General features: G+C 40.3%; 1 protein-coding gene across 1 annotated transcript in view; it reads right to left on the bottom strand.

The window, feature by feature from the left end:
• Positions 1-4,331: 4,331 nt before the first annotated feature.
• Positions 4,332-23,694, bottom strand: part of atg3 (autophagy related 3) — a 35,521-nt gene continuing 16,158 nt past the window's right edge. The window contains exons 4-11 of the mRNA XM_078232627.1: positions 19,845-19,915; positions 19,478-19,585; positions 18,617-18,754; positions 17,054-17,091; positions 14,769-14,921; positions 14,407-14,534; positions 12,034-12,102; positions 4,332-6,127 (exon numbers count right to left, since the gene is read on the bottom strand). Of these exons, the coding sequence (XP_078088753.1) occupies positions 6,046-6,127; positions 12,034-12,102; positions 14,407-14,534; positions 14,769-14,921; positions 17,054-17,091; positions 18,617-18,754; positions 19,478-19,585; positions 19,845-19,915 (787 nt within the window). The 3' untranslated portion in view covers positions 4,332-6,045. The remainder of the gene's footprint in view (positions 6,128-12,033; positions 12,103-14,406; positions 14,535-14,768; positions 14,922-17,053; positions 17,092-18,616; positions 18,755-19,477; positions 19,586-19,844; positions 19,916-23,694) is intronic.

The following is a 23,694-nucleotide window of genomic DNA, read 5'->3' as shown; positions in this document are numbered from 1 at the left end:
TGTTTAATAAAAGTTTTATTCTTTGTGTTAGAAGTTGATCAGGAGGCTCCTGTGAATTTATTCAGTAACTTTCCTTCATGGTTTCAAAAAAGTTAGGATCTATCAAGCCAGGTTCCCCTCTGGAATCGGACTTGTCCAGTAATATTAGCTGGGTTCATAATATTATAAAAGATATGATAATTAGAGACTTGGAAAATATGTTCAAGAAAAATTTTAAAGAACCTACATCGCAGCAAATCCACATAATATTACTTTATTTTGCGCTTACAATGGCTATTGGGAGTGCTCAGAAGGATCTGCCACAACTTGTTCTATTACAGCTGTCTTTTATACAGATTGGACGATACAGTACCCGGACGTGCACTCAGATCCTGCGTGGATCAGCTGGCTGGGTATTCATTGACATCTTCAACCTCTCTTTACAACAATCTGAGGTCCATTACTGCTTCAAGAAGACGACCATCATCCCGGTACCCAAGAAAAACCAAGCAGCGTGCCTTAATGACTATTGGCCAGTGGCTTTGACATCCATCATTATGAAGTGCTTTGAAAGGTTAGTCATGGCACGAATCAATTCCAGCCCAACGGATTACCTGGATCCACTACAGTTTGCCTACCGCCGCAACAGTCCACAGCATACGCCATTTCCCTGGCCCTGCACTCAACCCTGGAACACCTAGATGACAAGGACACCTATGTCAGACTCCTATTTATTGACTACAGCTCAGCCTTCAACACCATTATTCCCACAAAACTCATCTCCAAACTCCACGGCCTGGGCCTCAGCATCTCCCTCTGCGACTGGATCCTGAACTTCCTAACTCACAGACCACAATCGGTAAGGATAGGCAACAACACTTCCTCCACGATCATCCTCAACACTGGTGCCCCACAAGGCTGTGTTCTCAGCCCCCTACTATACCCCTTATACACCTATGACTGTGCAGCCAAATTCCCCTCCAATTCGATTTTCAAGTTTGCTGACGACACCACCGTTGTGGATCGGATCTCAAACAATGATGAGACAGAGTACAGGAATGAGATAGAGAATCTGGTGAACTGGTGCAGCAACAATAATCTCTCCCTCAATGTCAACAAATCAAAGGAGATTGTCATCGACTTCAGGAAACGTAAAGGAGAACATGCCCCTGTCTACATCAATGGGGACGAAGTAGGAAGGGTCGAGAGCTTCAAGTTTGTAGGTGTCCAGATCACCAACAACCTGTCCTGGTCCCCCCATGCCGACACTATAGTTATGAAAGCCCACGAACACCTCTACTTTCTCAGAAGACCAAGGAAATTTGGCATGTCAGCTACGACTCTCACCAACCTTTACAGATGCACCATAGAATGCATTATTTCTGGTTGTATCACAGCTTGGTATGGCCCCTGCTCTGCCCAAGATCGCAAGGAACTACAAAAGCTCGTGAATGTAGCCCAATCCATCACGCAAACCAGCCTCCTATCCATTGACTCAGCAAAGCAGCCAAAATAATTAAGGACCCCACGCACCCCGGACATTCTTCCTTTCACCTTCTTCTGTCGGGAAAAAAATACAAAAGTCTGAAGTCATGTACCAACCGACTCAAGAACTGTCAGACTTTTGAATGGACTTACCTTGCATTAAGTTGATCTTTCTCTACACCCTTGCTATGACCGTAACACTACATTCTGCACTCTCTCGTTTCTTTCTCTATGAATGGTATGTTTTGTTTGTATAGCGCGCAAGAAACAATACTTTTCACTGTATGTTAATACATGTGACAATAATAAATCAAATCAAAGATCATACGAGTATATTCAAGTCTGTGCAGATGTAATCACATCAGCTGTCTTTTACACAGATCTAATTAGATGAATATATTCAATTTTGTACAGATCTAATCACATTCCTCAATACAATGGATTTCCTACCTTGTTTACCCAATAGGTCTTTACCAGAATACAATTACTCCCATAATTAAATTACTTATGAATCTGTTGTTTCCCCCCCCTCCCCCCAAGAACATTCCATTATTTGTATGCCTTCATTTTATTCAAGTCATGCTATCCTCTCTAACCCTTATTAAGCTATGCTAACCCATATTTTCTGAGTTAGCCCTTTATTTATATTCTACTTTCTCAATAATGACAGGGTTGGGCAGTCAACATGGATTTATGGAAGGGAAATCACATTCAACAAACCTACTGGAGTTTTTCTTTTGAGCATAGATTAGGAAAACTAATGGATGTGGTGTATTTAAATTTTCAGAAGGCCCACACAAGAGGCCAGTAAACAAAATTACAGCATATGGGATTGGGAGTAATATACAGATATGGATTGAGAATTGGCTAACAGGCAGAAAACAGTAGGAATAAATGGGTCATTCAGGATGGTAAGCTATTACTAGTAGGGTACCACAAGCATCACTACTGGGGCCACAGCTGTTCACAATCCATATAAATGATTTGGAATTGGGGACCAACTGCAACATTTTCAAATTTGCTGATGGCACAAAACTAGGTGGGAATATAAGTTGCAGGAGGATGCAAGGAGGCTTTGAGGGGATTTTGGCAGACTAAATGAATGGGCAAGAATATGGCAGATGGAATTATAGCGTGAATAAGTGTGAAGTTATCAATAAAAAAACGGTTTATTTTTAAATGGAGAGGGGTTAGGAAATGTTGGTGTCCAAAAGGACCTGTGTCCTTGTTCATGAGTCACTAAAAGCTAGCATGCAGGTGCAGCAAGCAATTGGGAAGGCAGATGGCATGTTCATATTTAGCACAGGAGTAAATTTGTCTTTGGGCTTCAATTGGAGGACAGAGGGGTAAAGAGCCAGGGAGGTTTAGGGAGGCAATTCCAGAGGTTGGGCTCAGGCAGAATTGTCAGAGGTGGAACTGCTCAAATCTGGGATGCACAAGAGGAGTTCATATATTTCAGAGGGTTATAGGGCTGGAGGTGAGATATAGGGTAAGGCTATGGATGGACTTGAAAACAAGAATGAGAACTTTAAAATCAAGAAATTGTTATTTCTAGAGTCACGTAGGTCAGTGAGAATGGGATAATGTGTGAACAGGGCTTGGCAATGGTTAGGATTTGGGCAGAGTTGTGGATGAGCCAAGTTTATGGAGGGTGGAAGATAGGCCAGGAGTCCAATTGAAGTAGGTAGTCTAGAGGTGACAAATGCATGTATGAGTTTTTTCAGCAGCAGATGAACTAAGATAGAGTGGTGTTGAGCAATGTTATGGTGTGTTCTAGTATTTTACAGATATTTGGTTGAAATCTCACTTTGGATCAAGTTTGTGAACAGTCTGGTTCAACAAGAGGTAGATATGGAGACAGACTTGCGGGCTACAGAACGTTGTTTCTGGCAGCAACTGAAACAATGGCTTTAATCATACCGATATTTAGTTGGAAATGTTTGAGTGGAGAGAGGTAATGGTGATGGAGCTGACTGTTTTCAGCGTACAGGATACCAATGCTATGTTTTCAAATGCTACTGCTGAGACCAACATGTGAATGAAACATAGGAGGGGGGTCAAAGACAGATCCTTGGGAGACCAAATGGAGTGAGAGTGGGAAGGGAAACTTGGCTATGACTAGATAGATACAAATGGACCCAGGCAAGTGTAGTCCCACGCAGCTGGACAATGGGGAGACGATGGAGATGGTTAGTGTGGTCAATCATGTCAAACATTGCAGATAGGTCAAGGAGGATGAGGTATACATGGTGACACAGAATATCATGGACTTTGAGAAGGGCTATTTCAAGACTGTGATGGTGACAGAAACTTGATTGGCGGGCTTCAAACATGGAGACCAGGGGAAAATGGGCAAGGATTTGGGAAGTGATCGTGCGTTCAAGGACTTTGAAGGTACTGATGGGGTGGCTTGGTAACAGACAGAGACATCCAAGGATTATTCTTGACAGGGAAGAATGATGACAAATTTGAAAGGGAGGGGGAAAAGTATCTGAGGAGAGTGTTCTGTTAACCACATGTGGGCCAGGAAGGAAAGTTGGGTGGTCAATATTTTAGTGGGAATTCAGTCAATGGAGCAAGAGATGGGCTTCATAGAAAAGATAAGCTTGGAAAGGGTATGAGGGGAGATTGCAGAGAAATTACACAAAGGTGCACATTTTTCATTCAAATATTCATCTGCAATACTTGTATTAATATTAAAACAGATTTCAAATGGCTAAGTTCTTACTATTTCATTGCTCTTCTCACTGTTTTGATTTATGCCCAACATTCACATCTATCACCTTCTTTATGATTTACTTATTTTTCGTTATATTAACACACTCCATTTTATTGCTATATAATTCAATACCGATCATGCTGTTGTAGGTTTTGAGCACGTTTTTGGAAATTTATTAATCTATGTTTTATTTCACAATTGTGTGTTTTGACACAGGTTGGTACTAAATTGGAAAGCTCAGGCAGAAGGACTGCAGAATGTTTGATATAGGAAATAGAAATACCACATTGGTGCAGTGGAGTTTTCTCCAGAGATCCATATACTAAATACATTTTTAAGGCAGCAAATAAAACTTTAATCAGTATTTGGTTTGATCAAGGAATAACCAATAACACTGGAAAATTAAAGTATTTTGTGCTTACATTCGTAAACATACAAGCTCACCAAAGCAACAAATTGAAGCTTACAAAGATTATTCTACTGAGCAATGAATTGTTGTAAGTTAGTTCTGTCTCCATTTGTCCTAACATCTGAGAGGCTTGGGGCCAAATTTTGTTTGGTATTGCTCCATGGGATATTTTACTATATTAAAGGTGCTATATAAATGCAAGATGAAAATTGAAATAAACACCATGGAAAAATAATAGTTCATGTAATGACAGGTCGTTCTTGAATATGTTGTGAAATTGTATAGTTCAGAATTGCAGAAGGTACTCAATAATACATTTTTAATGGCAGTAAAAAATAAGGCATCTTGCAGAGTTCGTTGGTCTTGTATCTAATTTACAATTTTCAATCCATCTCAAACAGTCCACAATATTGTTCATTCAAAATCTTTTTAAAAATCAAGCAATTAATGTTTTGCTGACGCAGTATTGTCAAGCATGATGACATATTGACAATCAATGGAACAACTAATACTAAGGATAGGCACCAGCTCAATGATAGAGGAATAGAATTATGTTCCCCCTCAGTTTTTCTTCTATTCATTCGTAGGATTAGAGTGTCTGGCCAGCATTTATTGCCCATCTCTAGTTGCCCTTGTTGAGAAAGCAGTTGAGAATCAGCCACATTGTTTTGGCTCTGGTGTCACATGTAGGCTAGACTGGGTAAGGAAGGCAGATTTCCTTCCTTAAAGGACATTAGTGAACCACATGGGTTTTTCCAACAATGGTTTCAAGATCAATCAGTAGGTTCTTAATTCCAGATATTTTTTATATTGAATTCAAATTCCACAATCTACCATGGCTGGATTCGAACCCGGGTCCATTTCTGGATTAATAGTCTAGCGATCATTGCCTCCCTTGGTGATCTTGCTTTAAATTTAGTTTTCCTTCTTTCTTGTGTAATGCTAATTATGTTCACTATTTTCCAGTTAAATGCTAAATACATAATTTACCCAAGCATACACATGACCTGACACATGCTGCAATCCCATTTGCAAGAAAAACAGAACATTTTAAGAAAACCTTTGTCAGACTTTTTCATTTATTTGTATACTGCAAATATAAATCGGTTTAATAGAAGTCAATACATCTTACTTTCAAAATGCAATGAAACATGAATTAGAGAGTATGTATTTGCTTCAGTTGTTTACTCAAAAGTAGAACAGGGGAGCACAAAATGAGAAATCCATGAAAAAAAAAGAAAATAAGTTTCATAGTTGAATTCAGCTTCTTCATTTGGATAAACAGACAAGCTCCTGTCAATCTCATTACAGAACTTCTATAAAAAGGAACTGAACCTGAACAAGCAATGGTCAAAATTATGTTGAGCGAATTATTAGCCACAGTTGAAAGGCAGCAGCATGTTGTCAACCCAGAACATATTCTGAGAATATTCTGATTGTGTAAACTTTGAAGCTACATGGTAAAGTGTCTTGTGTAATCATATTCAATTGTTGGAATGACTGCTTGAACAAATTTCAAAAATATTAGAAGGTACCTGAAAACCAATAGGTTAAGGAAACATCACTAAAAGTCAATGTAATTATTGCAATGCTTTTTTTTAAGATACAAATTAATATTTAAACATTACAAATCTAACTACTTGTGTGCCCAGTGAGGGTCCTCTGGAAGTCCTTAATGACCGAAGAGGTTAACATTGACAAACATTATTATTACGTATTCTCATTGTGGCGGCTTCACACTATCTTACAGGCAGAGGGGTAGAGGGAACGGAAGATAGAAATAAAATAGAAATCTGATTAAAAGGGGAACCACGCTTTGCCACATTAGCCTAAATATAATGAAGGAAAGATTCTGATAAGCATACTTGGTGACTACCCCATCTTTTATTGCGAGATTTAAATAATAAAATATTGATATGCAACCTAGAAAACACTTTGCAGAGCCATTACACTAGTAGCATCACAGTTGGGTTCAGAGGATTGTGAAGATCAATCCCAAATCTCATTGAAATGATCTTACATTCACCTTTATGTCCACTTCCTTTCCTGGTTTTTAGACCATTAGATACATTTCTCAGTTTCTTTATGTATGATCTTGGATTCCCAAAGTACCAAGTTTGACTTGGCTAAGTATTTAATCAGACATGGCAAATCTGAACTGGGACCAATCTGAAACTCTTGTTTTACCAAAAGATTTCATCATGATTTTATTGCCTTCCAATGGCAGTGTGATTATGTGCAGTACTGTTAGGGACCAGATCAGAAACTCCAAGGTATATTATGAAGTTAGCCTAGACCCCAAGTTTATTTGATTTTGGCATCAGTGCGAACAGAAGGTATTTCGCTTCCAGACGTGATTCTATTGAGCCACTAAATAGTTTTTATTAAAACAAACTTTATTTAAGAACGCAGTTAGAAAATTTAAAAAAATTAGCATAACTCTTACCAATTAAAGTACTTCAACATGAAAATATAATTCTTAACAGCTATCAATCTCTATAGTCCCAATTTAAGCAATATCCCCATAGACATAAACCCTATTTAGGAACTAATTAACACCAAAAACAGATATGTTCACATGGATGCTGGATTTCCAGCCTTTAAACCTTTCTGGACAGATACAGAAAGACACCTGTCTTCTGACTCCCAGCAGCTTCCAGAGTAAGATCTACCTTCAAGCAGCAGAACTTCAGAGAAAGAGACCTATTTTCTGGCAGATTCCAGTCTCCAAATCCAGAAAGGGAAAGAGACAGATAGAGAGCTATTTCTTCTCTCTGCAGATCCCAAACAGCAATTGAGCTGCGTTTCTCTCTGTGAACCTAGCCCCACCTAATTTCATGACTTTTCCTGTCAAAACCCGAATCAAGCTCCACTCTGAAAAGTCCCAGGGGAAAACATGAAAATAACTACCCTGTATTAGTCCAGATTAAAACAAACATTTTAGCAATTAGCAGTACCAACATGGGCTGCTAGGTACAGACAAAGCAGCACCGATAATCCCTGCATAAGAAACATGACATAAATACATTTCTTCAAAGCACAGTATCGTCACAAGTGCAGCTTTCAATTTTCAATTCTATTAAGCTATTGCCATTGTGGCAATACTCATACAGATGACACTTTTCGATAACTGGATATCTAATAAGTGTGAAACTCATTGCTATATTTTTTAAAAGTATCTTAAGTCAAGCCATTGAGATATCTACACATTAGCATTTCTTCTTGTCCTCCATTTGCTCCCTATACTGGCAGATCTCCCTCAAATCCAGAGAGCTTAAGCACATTGGCAGATCTGAGGTTTTAGGAAAATCAATTGTATGACTGTACTGCTGGAGGTTAATCTGCTAAAATAATACAACCTGGTATATGAAACACTTACCTTTTCCATTGCATGTCCAGTTGAGACTACCTTCATATGGAACACTTGCTTGCAGGGTTATCTCAAGCTAAATGGGGAAAATGTCCAGCTCGCAGTCACATGTTTACATAACAGATTTCATTAGTGGACTAGGCTGACGCACCAACCATCATCAATGCCCGAGTTTTAAAAACTTACCTGATTCTGATATTGGTTTACAGTGTCTGCCAAAGATAGTTGTTTTAGTTTAGAACTTACATAGTCAGTTGCACCATCTGGAATCCTACATACACACTGCCCATCTCTCAGTTTCCAGCTCTCAAGCAGTACATTTCTAGGTTGGTCATTAGATAACTGACACTGAATCTTCACTAGAAAATAGCAGGTGTGAGGAATTCCACATGAGTGGTGTTACGAGGAGATTAGAGCAAAGAGCAGTTCAGCACAGGAACAGGCCCTTCGGCCCACCAAGCCTGCACTGATCACATTGTTCTATCTAGACCAACAGCCTGTATCCCTCTGTTCCCCACCTCTTCATGTGTCTATCATTTAAGTCTTAAATGTCGCTAATGTGTTTGCCTCAACCACCTCACTTGGCATTCCAGGCTCCCACCACCCTCTGTGTAAAATAATCCTCCCCCGCATATCTCTACTGAACCTTTCCCCTCTTGTAATTGTCATTTCTGCCCTGGGAAAAAGCTTCCAACTGTTCACTTAATCTATGCCTCTCAATTTTATAAACTTCCTTCAGATCAGCCCCCATCCTTCGTCTTTCCAGGGAGAGCAATCCTAGTTTATTCAATCTCTCCTCATAGCTAATACCCTCCATACCAGGTGACATCTTGGTAAACCTTTTCTGTATTCCCTCCAAAGCCGCCATGATCTTCTGGTAGTGTGGTGACAGAATTGGTCACAGTATTTCAAACGTGGTCAGCCAACATTTTATACAGCTAACATAATTTGCCAACTTGCATACTCAATGCCCCAGCCAATGAAGGCAAGCATGCCATGTTCTTTCTTCACCAGCTTTTCCACCTATGCTGCCACTTTTAAGGATCTGTGGACCTGTAATCCCAGACCTGTGTCTATGCTCCTGATGGTTCTGCCATCACCTGAATTGAATCTACCAAAATGCATCACCTCGCATTTGTCTGGATTAAATTCCATCTGATATTTCTCCACCACATTTTCCAGCCTATCTGTATCCTGCTGTATTCTCTGACAACATTCATCACTATCTGCAACTCCAGGAATCTTAGTATCATCTGCAAACTTGCTAATCAGACCAGCCACTTTTTCTTCCAAGTCATTTATATATATATTATAAACAACAGAGGTCCCAATACTCATCCCTGCAGAACACCACTAGTTACAGACCTCCACTCAGAAAAACACCCTTCCACCACTACCCTCTGTCTTCTACGGCCAAGCCAATTCTGAATCCATTTAGCTAATTCACCCTTGATCCCGTGTAATTTAACATTTTGCACAAGCCAGCTATGAGACAACATCTACGGCCCTTCCCTTGTCAATCATTTTTGCTATCTCCTCAAAAGCTCAAAAAGAGAGATACATGATCTCCCTCATACAAAACCATGCTGTCTCTCGCTAATCAGACCATTCAGTTCCAAATGTGTATAGATCCTATCCCCAAGAATCTTCAATAATTTCACTATCACTGATGTCAAGCTACTGGGCCTATAATTATCCGGGTTATCCTTGCTACCTTTCTTAAATAACGGAACACCATTGGATATCCTCCAATCCTCTGGGTCCTCACCTATGGCCAATGAAGAAAGAAAGATAGATTTCTGTTAAAGGCCTAGCAATTTCCTCTCGTCTCCCTCAGTAATCTGGGATAGATGCCATCTGGCCCTGGGGATTTGTCTACCGTAATGCTTTTTAATACAACTAACACTTCCTACCTCTTAATGGTGACTTGCTCTAGAGGGTTTACATACCCCTCTGAAACACCATCAATGTGTCCCTCTCTTTTGTGAATACCAATGCAAAGTACTCATTAAGGATCTCACCCACTTCCTTTGGTTCTATGCATAATTTCCCTCCTTTGTCCTTGAGTGGACCAATCTTTCTCTAGCTACCCTAATATATGTATAAAATGCCTTGGAATTCTTTTTAATCCTGCCTGTCATTTCGTGACCCCTTTTTGCCTTCCTAACTCCCTGTTTGAGTTCTTTTCTACTTTCCCTGTATTCTTCAAGTGCTTCATCTATCTTTAGTTGCCTAGACCTTATGTATGCATCCTTTTTCTTTCTGACCACACTCGCAATTTCCCTGGTCATCCATGGTTCCCGAATCCTGCCTTTCCTGTCCTTCCTTTTCACAGGAATTGAGACTACATAGCCAATGCCATGTTGAACATAGTATGGACTGATTTTAGTTCCTTATGGTACAGCTGCCCCATCAGTTAGGAAAACAGAGGCTCAGAAGTATCTGTTTTTTTCTGGTGCTACTGGAGTTTTCTGCACCCACTATTCTCATTATCCATTCCCTCACCTCCTCACAACTGTGCCATTTTTGACAACCTCATAACACTATTTTACCCCGACATGCACATCCTCCAAATATCTTCATGAGGTTGACACTAAGAACTTCCTTCCTATAGGAGAAGCTGACACACAGTATTAAGGAGTAGCCAACCACAAGGGGACATACCAGGAGACATACACAGTGTCCTCTCTGCAAGAGGCTGTCATTAGGGCATAATGTTTGGCAGGGTAGGTGGTGCTGGGAAGGGGTGGAGAAACGGGTATCAGGAGCACGGCTTCTGGACAGTATCCTTGCAAAGGATATAGCATAACGCAACTTTACACAAGCAAAGGTCAGCTCAAGAATTGGCACCCTGCATTGTTGGGACAGGGTGCAGAAGTTTCACAGAAGAGAAGTGGACAAGCAAGAGCAAGTTAATAATAATGATTCAGAAAGCATGTGTCTGGAGAGCAACTTCACATTCTAGTCCTGCTGCTGATGGAGATTCCGCCTTCCACAGAGGACAATTAGCTATACTAAGTGTACTGGACAAGCTGGCTGCGAACTTCAAGTTTATTTATTAGTCACAAGTAGACTTACATTCACACTGCAATGAAGTTATTGTGAAAATCCCCTAGTCGCCATACTCCGGCTCCTGTTCGGGTACACTGAAGGAGAATTTAGCATGACTAATTCACCTAACCAGCATGTCTTTCAGACTGACGGGGGAAACTGGAGCACCCAGAGGAAACCCATGCAGACACAGGGAGAACATGCAAACTCCACACAAACAGTGACCCCAAGCCAGGAATCAAACCCGGGTCCCTGGCACTGTGAGGCAGCAGTGCTAACCACCATGTTGCCTCATTCACCCAGGGGCAGGGAGCAGTCCAACTCCAAATTGTGTGGAGCCTTGACAACCAGACTATGTAGTCAACCATGGGCCAGGTAATCATTTCTATAATATTCAAGGCTGCTGTTCACTTTGTACATACAAATCAAGAGGAGTAGGCCATTCAGCTCCTTGACCCTGCTCTGCCATTTGATAAGATCATGGTTAATCTGATTGTAGCCGCAACTCTACTTTTCTGTCTACCCCCTACAAACCTGGTCAATCAAAAAGCTATCCAACTCAGCCTTAAAAATATTCAATGACCATGCCTCCACAACGGAGCAGGATGCCAGTCAAGGGAATTTAGAAATTAGACCATTATATTCTCAGCTAAGGTTACTTCTTTTCAGAAAATAATAAATATTTAGATGAACTGCTGCTGTGGGATCAAACTCTGTATATTCACTGTGTTTCAGATGATTTCTGACTGGCTAAGATTACTCTATAATCCCTTTCTCCACTTCTTCTACAGATGCATTGAGACATTAAGATGGAATAGGAAACATCAGCAAGACTGAAATCAATTGTTTTAGCAGCTTCTTGTCAAGGATAGATGGAGAAGTTGATACGAGTGAGAAAAGCAGTGGCTAGAAATTGCGTTAAAGGCACTAGATAAATATAATTTGTTACTAAAAAAAGAGAAACTATCAAAATCTAAGCTTTCATTAATATTTTGGGCATTTGTTAACTTCAAAGGATACATGTGTACACCAAGTTCACCTCCGCCTTCTGCAACTGTTTCAATGATTTTTTTCATTACTTCTGCATGTCTATAATACAAGAAGTTAGATACTTTTAAACTACTGTTTACAAATACACAAAGAGCACTGACAGAAGAGAGCAAATACAAGTGATCTCTCGGGAACGATTAGGTTACAGTATTGCATTGTCACTTAAACAGGAAAGAAAATGTAGAGACTTAGAAGTATTTACATAATCTGGACAAGAATGAGTGCATTTCTGTTCATTTGTATATTGATGATTTGGATACAAGCCGAGAGGGCTGTCCGAATCTGCAGACAATACCCAAATTCAATATGCAGTTAATTCCTTTGAATTCTTTGTGAGCTGCAAAAGAGATATTGGTAAGGTATGCAATGAACTAAAACGTGGAAGTCATAAAAATAATTGAGGTGATCTGTTGTATTAAAAAAAAATCATCAATTCAGAGTAACTATACTCCGAATGAACGTAGACTCGATGCTCAATCTCTATTCTGGCTACATGTTGCTGCAGAGAATCCAGAATTGGTTAAAGAAGAAAAAGAAATGTGCTATCTTTCCAAATAAAATACATTTGTGAAATTCTCTTTTTTTCTATGACAACATGCAGACAAAAGTACAGATCCCACCTGCAAATGGAGAATGATATACGAGTGTCACTGTCAAACATCATACTAATAAGGCCTTAGTTACAACAATGTGCACAGTGTAGAGTTCCATAAAATGACAAGTTCATTGAGGGATGAGAGAGTTTGTAGCACGGATCCACCAGTTTGGTATAAGAAAATATAACTAAGGCAGATAGTCTGGCACAATGTAGTCTTAATTGTTAAAAAGCAGATAAGGGGGCATTATGGTAACAATGTTTAAAATCATTAAAGGAAGGACAGCACTGATAGAAGTAGACCGCTTTCAGTAGTTAGAACAAAGAACAATACAGCACAGGAACAGGCCCTTCGGCCCTCCAAGCCCGCGCCGCTTCCTGGTCCAAACTAGACCATTCTTTTGTATCCCTCCATTCCCACTCCGTTCATGTGGCTATCTAGATAAGTCTTAAACATTCCCAGTGTGTCCGCCTCCACCACCTTGCCCAGCAGCACATTCCAGGTCCCCACCACCCTCTGCGTAAAATACGTCCTTCTGATATCCGTGTTAAACCTCCCCCCCCCTCACCTTGAACCTATGACCCCTCGTGAACGTCACCACCGACCTGGGAAAAAGCTTCCCAGCGTTCACCCTATCTATGCCTTTCATAATTTTATACACCTCTATTAGGTCCCCCCTCATCCTCCGTCTTTCCAGTGAGAACAACTCCAGTTTACCCAATCTCTCCTCATAACCAAGCCCTTCCATACCAGGCAACATCCTGGTAAACCTCCTCTGCACTCTCTCTAAAGCCTCCACGTCCTTCCGGTAGTGTGGCGACCAGAACTGGACGCAGTATTCCAAATGTGGCCGAACCAACGTTCTATACAACTGCAACATCAGACCCCAACTTTTATACTCTATGCCCCGTCCTATAAAGGCAAGCATGCCATATGCCTTATTCACTACCTTCTCCACCTGTGACGTCACCTTCAAGGATCTGTGGACTTGCACACCTAGTAGTTGCTAGTTGATGCATCTAGACTGAGAAACATAGAAACTAGGTGCAGGGTGAGGCCATTCGGCCCTTCAAGCTTGCTCTGCCATTCATTATGATCATGGCTGATCATCCAACTCAACAGCCTGATTCTGCCTTCCCCCAATATCCTCTGATCCCCTTCGCCCCAAGTGCTATATCTAACTGCCTCTTGAAAACATGCAATGTTTTGACTTCAACTACTTTCTGTGGTACCAAAATTCCACAGGCTGACCAGTCTCTGGGTGAAGAAATGTCTTCTCATTTTTGTCCTAAACAGTTTATCCCGACTGTGGCCCCTGGTCTGAACACTGCCACCATCGGGAACATCCTTCTTGCATCTACACTGTCTAGGCCTGTTAGAATTTCATAGGTTTCTATGAGACCCTCCATTATTCTTCTGAACTCCAGTGAATACAATCCTAACCGATCTAAAGATATTGAGAACCATAACGATCAGAAAACATAGCCTCAACTTTATCCTTGTTGAATTTTTGGGGCAGCCAAATGTTTTACTTATCAATTGCACATTAGATTTAGATAAACAAATATTCAAATTTCTATAGCTACATAAATTACCTTTAATTCCAATATAAATATTTGTTTTAATAATCCAGATTAAATATATTATTGAAATCAGATGTTTTAAATGTTACCAGGGAACACTGTACTGTTTAATTTTAGTGAACATTTAGAAATAGGTTTGTCTATTGACATTTAAAAAAAAATACCTGCATGGATGAACAGAACACATTGAAGGTGGAGGCAAATGAGGGTGATTTTCAATTGTCACTGTTTTCTTGACATGGTCCTGGCTAATGTCTTCATACATCTCTTCAACAGTCAGTGGGTGTCGTTGCTAAAAACGTCAGAATAAAAAAAAACTATATCTAAGGTTTAATATAGTTTTGCATACCTCAATCGTCATATATAGAAAATTTGCATCACATTAAAAGAATAGAATTTGGTGCACACCACACTTCAGTCATACCCATAAAAAATAATCAATAATATTCAAGGAAATGAAGCCCACAAAAAGATTTGTGAAATATTGTGCTTCTTGCATAACAATGCTTTAAAAAGAACAATTTACCTCATCATAACCAAACAACCAAAGTCTTGGTGTCTGATAATACTTGTCATAAGTAATGTATAGATCATAAGTTCTCGTCTGAAGAATTCCATCTTCTCCAGCAGCATCTGCCTTGGGCTTGTTCGCTTCTATCTTACTGGTATCAAGGGTTGCCTAGAGCAAAGCAATGCAAACAATATCAGGTTTCAGTTATAGCCTACTCTAATTCAAAATGTATCACTTTTGCGGAAGCATTTAAATGAAATCTCCCTCCATTTGAATTACATTATCCAAACCTATACAGCCATGAGTCAGTCCCTAGTGGAGAAAGCAAGGGATAAACTAGGTCAATCCATTCTCTGACTTTCTTTTTGTAAGAGAAAAAATACCCGAATACTAGAAGGTATTACCTGGGAATCATACAGAGCAGAAGTCAGGTTATCTGTTTGCGTGCTAGTCAAGAGTTATTAGCAGTTTTTAGTACCTGACCCTGCTTGTTTATTTCTGGATTCAGGTTCATTTATGAAGTGTGGGCAATCTCCTGCCTTCTAATTGGTCCGGTGTTGGAAACTCACTTGAGGTAACTATAAAGGAATTATTTGCAAGGATAATGGTTGAACTGTGCAGTCTTTAAAAATCTTTGATACAAGCCACTTAAACATGCACATACGGGGATAAAAGTATTCAGAATTATAGTATTGTAACAGTGCAGGAGGCAGCCATTCAGCCCACTGTGCCTGCACCAACTCTCCAAATGAGTAATTCACATCATGCTATTCTTCTGCCTTTTCCCTGTAACTCTGCACATTTTGTTCTTTTTCAAATAACAGTCAAATTCCCTTTAGAATGTCACAACTGAACCTGATTCCACCACACACCCTGGCCACCACTGTATAAAAATTCTCTTTCTCATATTGCTTTTGCTTCTTTTGCCAATTACTTTAAATTGGAGGCCTCTCATTCTCGATTCTTTCATGAATGGGAACAGTTTCTCTCTAACTATTCTGTCCAGACTCATGATTTTGAATACCTCTATTAGCCTCTCGAAGGAAAACAGTCCTAACTTCTCCAATCTATCTTCATAACTGAAGTTTCTCATCCTTGGAACAATTCTCATAAATCTTTTCTGCATTCTCTCCAATGTCTTCACTTCCTTCCTAAAGCATGACACCCAGAACTGGATACAATATTCCAGCTGAGGCAGGACCAGTGTCTTATCCAAGTTCAACATAACCTCCTTGCCTTTATAATCTATGCCTCTATTAATAAAGCCTATGATACTATATGCTTTACTTACCACTTCAAACCAGCTACCTGCAATGGTTTACGCATATGTACACCAAGTCCGTCTGCTCCTGCGCCCACTTTAGAATTGTACTTTTTATTTTATATTGTCTCTCTATGTTCTTCCTACCAAAATTAATCATCTCACATTTCTCTGCACTGAACTCCATCTTCAACCTGTCTGCCCATTCTACCAACTTGCCGATGTCTCTTTGGTGTTCTACGCTATCCTCCTCACAGTTCACAATGCTTCCAGGTTTTGTATCATTCCCAAATTCTTAAGTTGTGCCCTGTACACCAAGGTCTAGATCATTAATGCATAATCAGGAAGAGCAAGGGTTCCAGGCAACTCCACTGCAGACCTTCTTCCAGCCTGAAAAACATCCATTACTTTGTTTCCTATCACTCAGCCAATTTCATATCCATCTTGCTAATGTCCCTTTTATTCCATGAGCTATAACTGTGCTCACAAGTCCCGGTATGTGACACTGTATCAAATGCCTTTTGGAAGTCCATGTACACATCAACAGCATTGTCCTCATCAACTCTCTTTGTTGCTTCTTAAAAGATACTTCAGCAAATTAATTAAACATGATTTTCCCTGAAGAAATCTATACTGGCTTTCCTTAATTAAACTGCAATTGTCCATGTGACTTTTTTGCAGAGTTGTTATTCTCTGGAATAGGTTTCACGTGTTGCAAATGTGATTTACAGAAGGCTTTCAAATGAGCTGGATAAGCTTCCATAAGTGGACGACTTCCCGAGTTACAATATGTAGGCAGGTAAACTGGGACTGGTGATTTCAACATCTGTATTCTCTTGCCTTTGGGGATCAGAAAGGAATTTCCTTGTTTCTTCCAGAATTGGCCTAATATTTTTCCTCTGCCAGTGCCACTCAAGACACATTGACCAAAGTGGCCTCATGACAAGCTGAGTTTATTTATTGCACTATACTTGACCAAGATGACGAGGACAGTTAAAACATTTTTTTTTCTCTCATATTGCAGCATTTTGTAACTTACATCATCTGCATCTTCTAACAAGCCACTCTCTTCATAGGCTGCAAGAAAACAAAACATTCACCAAGATGTTCAAACAAGAACACAAACTATATATCAATTTGACCATATAACCATATTAATAGATTGCCAGATTATTATTTGTACATGCGTAGCAGTACAGATCGCTGAACAGAATGCATTATTTTATCTTCACCTACCTACTACAACTCTGAATACAATTCAATCATCAAGATTGGGGCAACCAGTTGCCAAAACTAAAATAGCAACACAAGGACCACAAATAGAACTCAGCAGTTCAATGATAAGTAGTCAGGCCAAATACTATTATACTACATGGCAATAATTTACATTGAAATTGGCTAATTGTGGATACCTTCCGATGATTCCGTTTTTTTCTCTTTTGGGTTTCCTCTGGGTGCTCCAGTTTCCTCCCACAGTCCAAAGATGTGCAGGTTAGGTTGATTGGCCATGCTAAAAATTGCCCTTAGGTGTCCTGAGATGCGTAGGTTGGAGGGATCAGTGGGTAAATATGTAGGGATATGGGGGTAGGGCCTGGGTGGGATTGTGGTCGGTGCAGACTCGATGGGCCGAATGGCCTCTTTCTGTACTGTAGGGTTTCTATGATTTCTATCATGACATCAACTTGCCATTCGGGCTTTAACTTCCAGTTATATAGAACTTTTAACATCGGAAAATGTCCCAAGGTGTTTGGAGACGTGTAACCAGACCAAGCCAAACAAGGATTCATTAGGATAGGTAACAAAATGTTTGGCCAAAGAGGTTTTGGGGGGGTGGGGGGGGCGGGGGGGTGAGGGGAACCAGCGCTGGCCAGGTGGGGGGCTAACCCGGGGAGGTTTGGGAGGCCAGCGATCAGTCGGTCAGGGGGGTCGGAAGGCCAGTGATAGGGGATGGCAGGGCTGGCCAGCAATCGAGCTGGCCAGTGATCGGGAGGCTGGCCACTGCGCATGTGTGCAGCGGCCTGCTCAGCATTATGCTGCCGGCCTCTCACACAGGAATAGGCCCTGTCCCGATTCCCAGAATGAATCATGCTAGGGTGCTCTGTGATGCACACAATATTGAAAATTCATTTTGGAAATCAAGCTACATAAGATTATGTTGGATATATGACACAGAACCAGGCTATTTGGTCCAACTGGTCCTTGTTGATACTTAAGCTCCACTCATGTCTTCTTCATCTTTTCTCATCTAAATCTAACGTCACAACCATTTATTCCTTTCTCTCTCATATGCTTGCCAAGTTTCCCCTTAAATGCACCTGTACTATAAACTTCAATCACTACCTATGGCAGCAATTTCCATGGGTAGTGAGTCCAGAACACAGGGTTTCAGTCTCAGAATTAGGACTGAAATGGAAAGGAGTTCCTTCATTTAAAATGTTGTGAATCTTTGGGTCTCTGCCCACAGAGCCATGGATGCTCAGTAGGTGAGCATATTCAAGTCAGAGATTGACTGATTGATACTAAGGGAATCAACAAGAGTCAAGAACACAAAGAATTGAGTATTCCAAACAGACAGCTACTGAGAGTGCAACTGTGCTCTCACCTTCCATATCAGCTGCTTCTCCTTCATCATCATCTTCCTCATTATCATCCATACACGTTGTGGTGCTGCCTATACACTTTGAGTTGTCTTTGCTTTCTAAAGTAATCTCTGTGACAGATTCTGTCAATCCAGCAACACCTGCCAACGAGAGGAAGATTCAGTAAAGAAACTGATGGTGTCACGTAATGGCAAAGATGGCAATTCATGTCAGCAAAAAAAAAAATTCTCGCAACGTTCAACAGTTAGGCTTATACATTAAGAAAAATGGACAGCCGAGAGCAATTACAATAATCTCATCTGGGATTCAGAAAGGAGATTGTGATGCCCTTTGATTCTTTCAGTTAGATCTTCTAATTCTTACTCAACCATTTTAGCCTATATCTGTTCATCTTTAAAGCACAGCAAATCCTCATATTTAACTAATTAATTGAAATCCTGGTACATATTTGCAGTCTTGTAAACATTACCAGCAAAGGAAACCCAAGCACATGTGCAAAAAAATGCACAAATATCTTAATATTCTAAGGCAAATTTATAGTTCACAGTTTAATGGCGTGGACAATAGTAACTATAGAGTAATTTCTCAAAAAGGTGCAGCTCACCAACCTTTTAGCATTTTCTGCAAAACTGAGTAACATTTTGCACAATTTATAAATTATAAATAAATGGAATATAAATAAATAAAACCCAGCACAGGTAAAAAGAAAAGGCTGGATTTTACTTTGGCTGCCTCCAGTCAATAGTTCAGCTTTCAAAACAGTTTATCAAATTATAAGTACAACAGTTCTTGACAGTTTTAAAATTGTGCAGTTAACATGCTCAAAATGTAAACTATCCCTTCTTGAGTTACGATCATGATACCTGAATTGTGATAAGTATCCACCCATCCACCATCGCCATCATCCTCTTCAATGACTGCTTCAAATTCATCAGAATACTCCATCTGTTTGCAGCGCTTATAGCAAGGAACTGTATGAGGGGGAGAAAGACTCTTGGTGAAACAGTACAAGTGGCATTATTAGTTTCTTCCACTTCTCAAAACTAAACCAAAGTTCATTAAGTAGGTGTTTAACAGTATTAAAGAGGTAAGAATATTTGATCAGTGAAAAAGTAAACAGTGAAACAATCTGATGCTAAGCATTATTTTAAATAGCAAGGAGACACCAGGTCATAATAATGTATTACGACTATCTTAAAAAGTATTGATTCATTATGAACAAGTTCATACCATTCCTCGTCACCAGAAACTGCTTTTCCTTGGGCAAGTATGGTTTGACTTTGACATCCTCTCCTGTACCCCTGAAGCAAACAGTAGCATACAGATTACAATCAATTCATTATAAATAGATTATATTTATCATCTTGTATTTGTCAATTAAAATGCCAGCTTGCATTAGCATCGTCTTAGGGTTTCATTATTTAAAAAAATCAAAATTATAAATACATTTTCCTGCTCTACTTCTAAAAAAAATTGCTTTCTAGTTGATAGAAATGGGGTCCAGAGAATCATGGTTGGGGCCTGGTCTGGCCCCAAATTACTTGAGTGTGGCTAATGGCCTCACTGCTGATTACCTCCCACGAGAATTAAATAACTTGCAGAGTTAGACCTGGGGTCACCATTGTAACAAGTCATTGCCAATTCCTTAGATTCATCCACTAGATGTTTTAGATCAGGGAACCTCCCCATCCTAAATATTCCAGCAGGGTCACAAACTTAAAGATGAGATGTTGGCTCAATGGGTTTTTGACCCAGTGTATGTGCAGAAAATTCAATAATTAAGACAAAGATAGTACTTTGTACAGTATACAGCAGCAGCCAAGAGCTGGGAAAGCCTACATGTTAGAGAAATTAAAGGTAAGCAAGGTCTTGAAGCAAATGGAAAGATACAGAACCAATGACATAGGGAAGGAAAGGGAAAAGCGGTCTCACTCACTTAGCCCACTTTACAAACTCTTATGTTTTCCTCACAGTTTATTGTTGCACCTAGATTTGTATCATCAGCAGGCTTGGATATATGCCACTTGGTCCCTTCACATAAGTTATTAATGTAGATTGTACAGAGACAACAAATGGCAGGCTGACAAAAGAGAATACAGAAAGGTTGGGATAGAAATCAAAGACACAACTGGAAGGCAAAGAAAAACTACTAAATTAAAATTGATAAACAATATAAAAAAAGTTATACTCCTCTATCACAAACAAAAAAAATTAGGGCGGGCAGAATCAGTAAGGGTACACATGATAAACTCAGGTAATCATAGCAAAATGGCGGCAATATTAAATAAGTACATTGCCTTGCTATTTACCAAGGAGATTAACTTAGGATCTTTGACATTAGAAGAAATTTTAAAAGATAGACATTTAAAATATTAAGAAGTGAGGAAAATCAAGATTTAAAAAAATTAAATTGAGACAAAATAAAGAAATGGGATAAAAGTGGAACTGGTGAGTACAGCTGTCTGAAGGGGTGTTTATGATGCCCCGTTTTCCGCCCACACACCATAGATAGAATCATCGAATCCCTACAGTGCAGAAGGAAGCCATTCAGAATATTGAGCCTGCAAAGAAAAAAAATCCCACCCACCAGGCCCTAATGCCATAACTCCCCCTGATTCTAAGGGGCAATTTAGCAATTTAACCTAACCCGCACATCTTTTGGATGTGTGGGTTAGGTTTGATTGGCCATGCAAAATTGCCACTTAGTGTCAGGGGAATTAGCAGGGTAAAAACGTGGGATTACAGGGATAGGACCTGGGTGGGATTGTCGTTGGTGCAGGTTCGATGGGCCAACTGGCCTCCTCCTGCACTGTAGGGATTCTATATGCTTAGTCAAAGTTGGGAAGAACATCTGCAACACCTAAAAGTTTGAGAGAGACTAATCTAGTCATGAATTTGGCAAAAAGTGAATTTGTTAAAGCTCAAATTTCATTTTTAAGACATATTGTGGGACATGGTCAAATGGCTTCCCGAGATGTGAAAATTCAGGCCTTTTTGGGATTTTCCAGAGCCTACAACAAGAAGAGAGATTTTAAGATTTCTGAGAACAAGTGGATTTTATAAAAACAAATTACCGCGGATGCTGGAATCTGAAACCAAAGGAGGAAATGTTGGAAAATCTCAGCAGGCCTGACAGCATGTGTAAGGAGAGAAAGGAGCTGATGTTTCGAGTCCAGATGACCTTTGGATCTTTGACAAAGGGTCATCGGCACTCGAAACGTCAGCTCTTTTCTCTCCTTACAGATGTTGCCAGACCTGCTGAGATTTTCCAGCATTTTCTCTTTTGGAGTGGATTTTATAGTAAGTTTGTGCCAAACTTTAGCAGTGTAGTAGCACTAACAGAACACTTGAAGAAGAATAAGAAATTTAACTGGACGGAGGACTGCCAAACTGCATTCCAACATTTAAAAACTGTGTTGACAACAGTGCCAGTGTCATAATTTGGTGCAGCTAACAAAGACTAGCTGTGGATGCTAGCGACATTGGCGTGGGAGCTGTGCTGTTACAGGAAAATGAATTTTGAATTGAGGATCCTGTGGGGCATTTCTCAAGGAAGTTAAATCCCCATCAACAGAAGTATTCTACCATTGAAAAAGTGACAAAGTTTGGTATTGGCATTACAACATTTGTGGGAATTATGTTTTGAGGAATTCAGCAGAAACAATCAGTTTCATAGACCATAATCCCCTAATATTTCTGGAGACGTTTCGAATTCGGAAGACCCGGTATTCAGATGGAGATTTTAATTGCAACTGTTAAATTTGAAAATCATTCATGTGGCTGAGAGAACATAATTGCTGGTGCACTGTCACGAGTGTGGGAACCTTATTTGTAAATACTTTGGGGATATTTTATGTTAATGCATGCCTTTAAATCTTTGTAATGTTAGATAAGATAAAACTGTTAAGAAACAGTTGAGAAATGAAATTGCCTTTCACATTATGATGCTTCATTTGAAAAAAAGAGGAAGGTGTTAGAATTGAGGAAAATCAAGATTGAATAATGAAATTACGGTAAAACAAAATAACGGTAGAAAAGAGAAACTGATAAGTACAGCTGTCTGAAGGGATGGTTTTGAGATATGAATTAGTGCAGCAGTAAGAAAACAAGTATCTACCTCGGTGACTAGGGGAAAACAATGATGTATAAAGGAGGTGACTTCACCTGTGTGTTCCATCAGGTTTTGGCACGATTACAATGGGTGAACTCCAATCACGAGAACTCAATTCAATAATGTTACTTTGGGAAGTCAATTGCCTTCTGTACTTGTTATAACTTTGCTGGACTTAACCTGTATGAGGTTGGTAACATCAAAAGGAAAAATGATGGGGGCAATACTCCCAGCCCGACATCAGCAGAGGCTCTGTAGTGGGCTTCCCACTGGGCACCACGGCCTCCGTGTGTCTCTGGCTGCTGGATTTCTGGCGTTGTCAGCTCAGCACCAGAAATAGGCACTGAGCTGAATACATTATTTAAATCTTCATTTACATTTTATTAATGGGCCTGGGATTGGGGTCTCTGGGCCTGCTAACCTCCCCCACCCCCCTGCCAAGAGTGTTTCACTCCAGTGGGATTTACAACAGCTCCCCACTAGTGGGGAGATGGCAGCCCAGCCCCACTGGATTGAAGGGGAGCTATGGAAGCCCCCCAAGAGGTCAGGGGTAAGGGGGGGTGTCCCCTCGGCATTGCCAGCTTGGCCCCCTGACACTGCCCAAGGGGCACCTTGGCACTGCCCAACAGGCAGTGGGCAGTGCCAAGCGGGCAGGGCCTCTGGGGCGATCGGTGAGGATGGGGGTTCCACTGCCACTCTGCATTTGAGATCGTAGGCAGAGGGAGGGAGGATAGCGATCAGGACGGGCGGGGGGGCTGGGCGCCTAGGCTGGCCTGGAGATGACCAGGAGGCCAGCGACAATCATAGTCACATGCAGCTGCAGAAAGCAGGCTCTCCCAAAAACAAGTTGCTGCCAAAAGGCGGCTGGTTAAAATGGACACTCTTAACAATATAGTGGGGGTGAAATAGGGTGGAGCTGCGGGAATGATAATTGATAAACTAATCAAACTTTGAGAGGATCAAAGCCCT

This window comes from Mustelus asterias, chromosome 17, assembly GCF_964213995.1.
Source record: "Mustelus asterias chromosome 17, sMusAst1.hap1.1, whole genome shotgun sequence".
Classification (NCBI taxonomy): Eukaryota; Metazoa; Chordata; class Chondrichthyes; order Carcharhiniformes; family Triakidae; genus Mustelus; species Mustelus asterias.
This window is presented reverse-complemented; position numbering and strand designations above follow the sequence as displayed.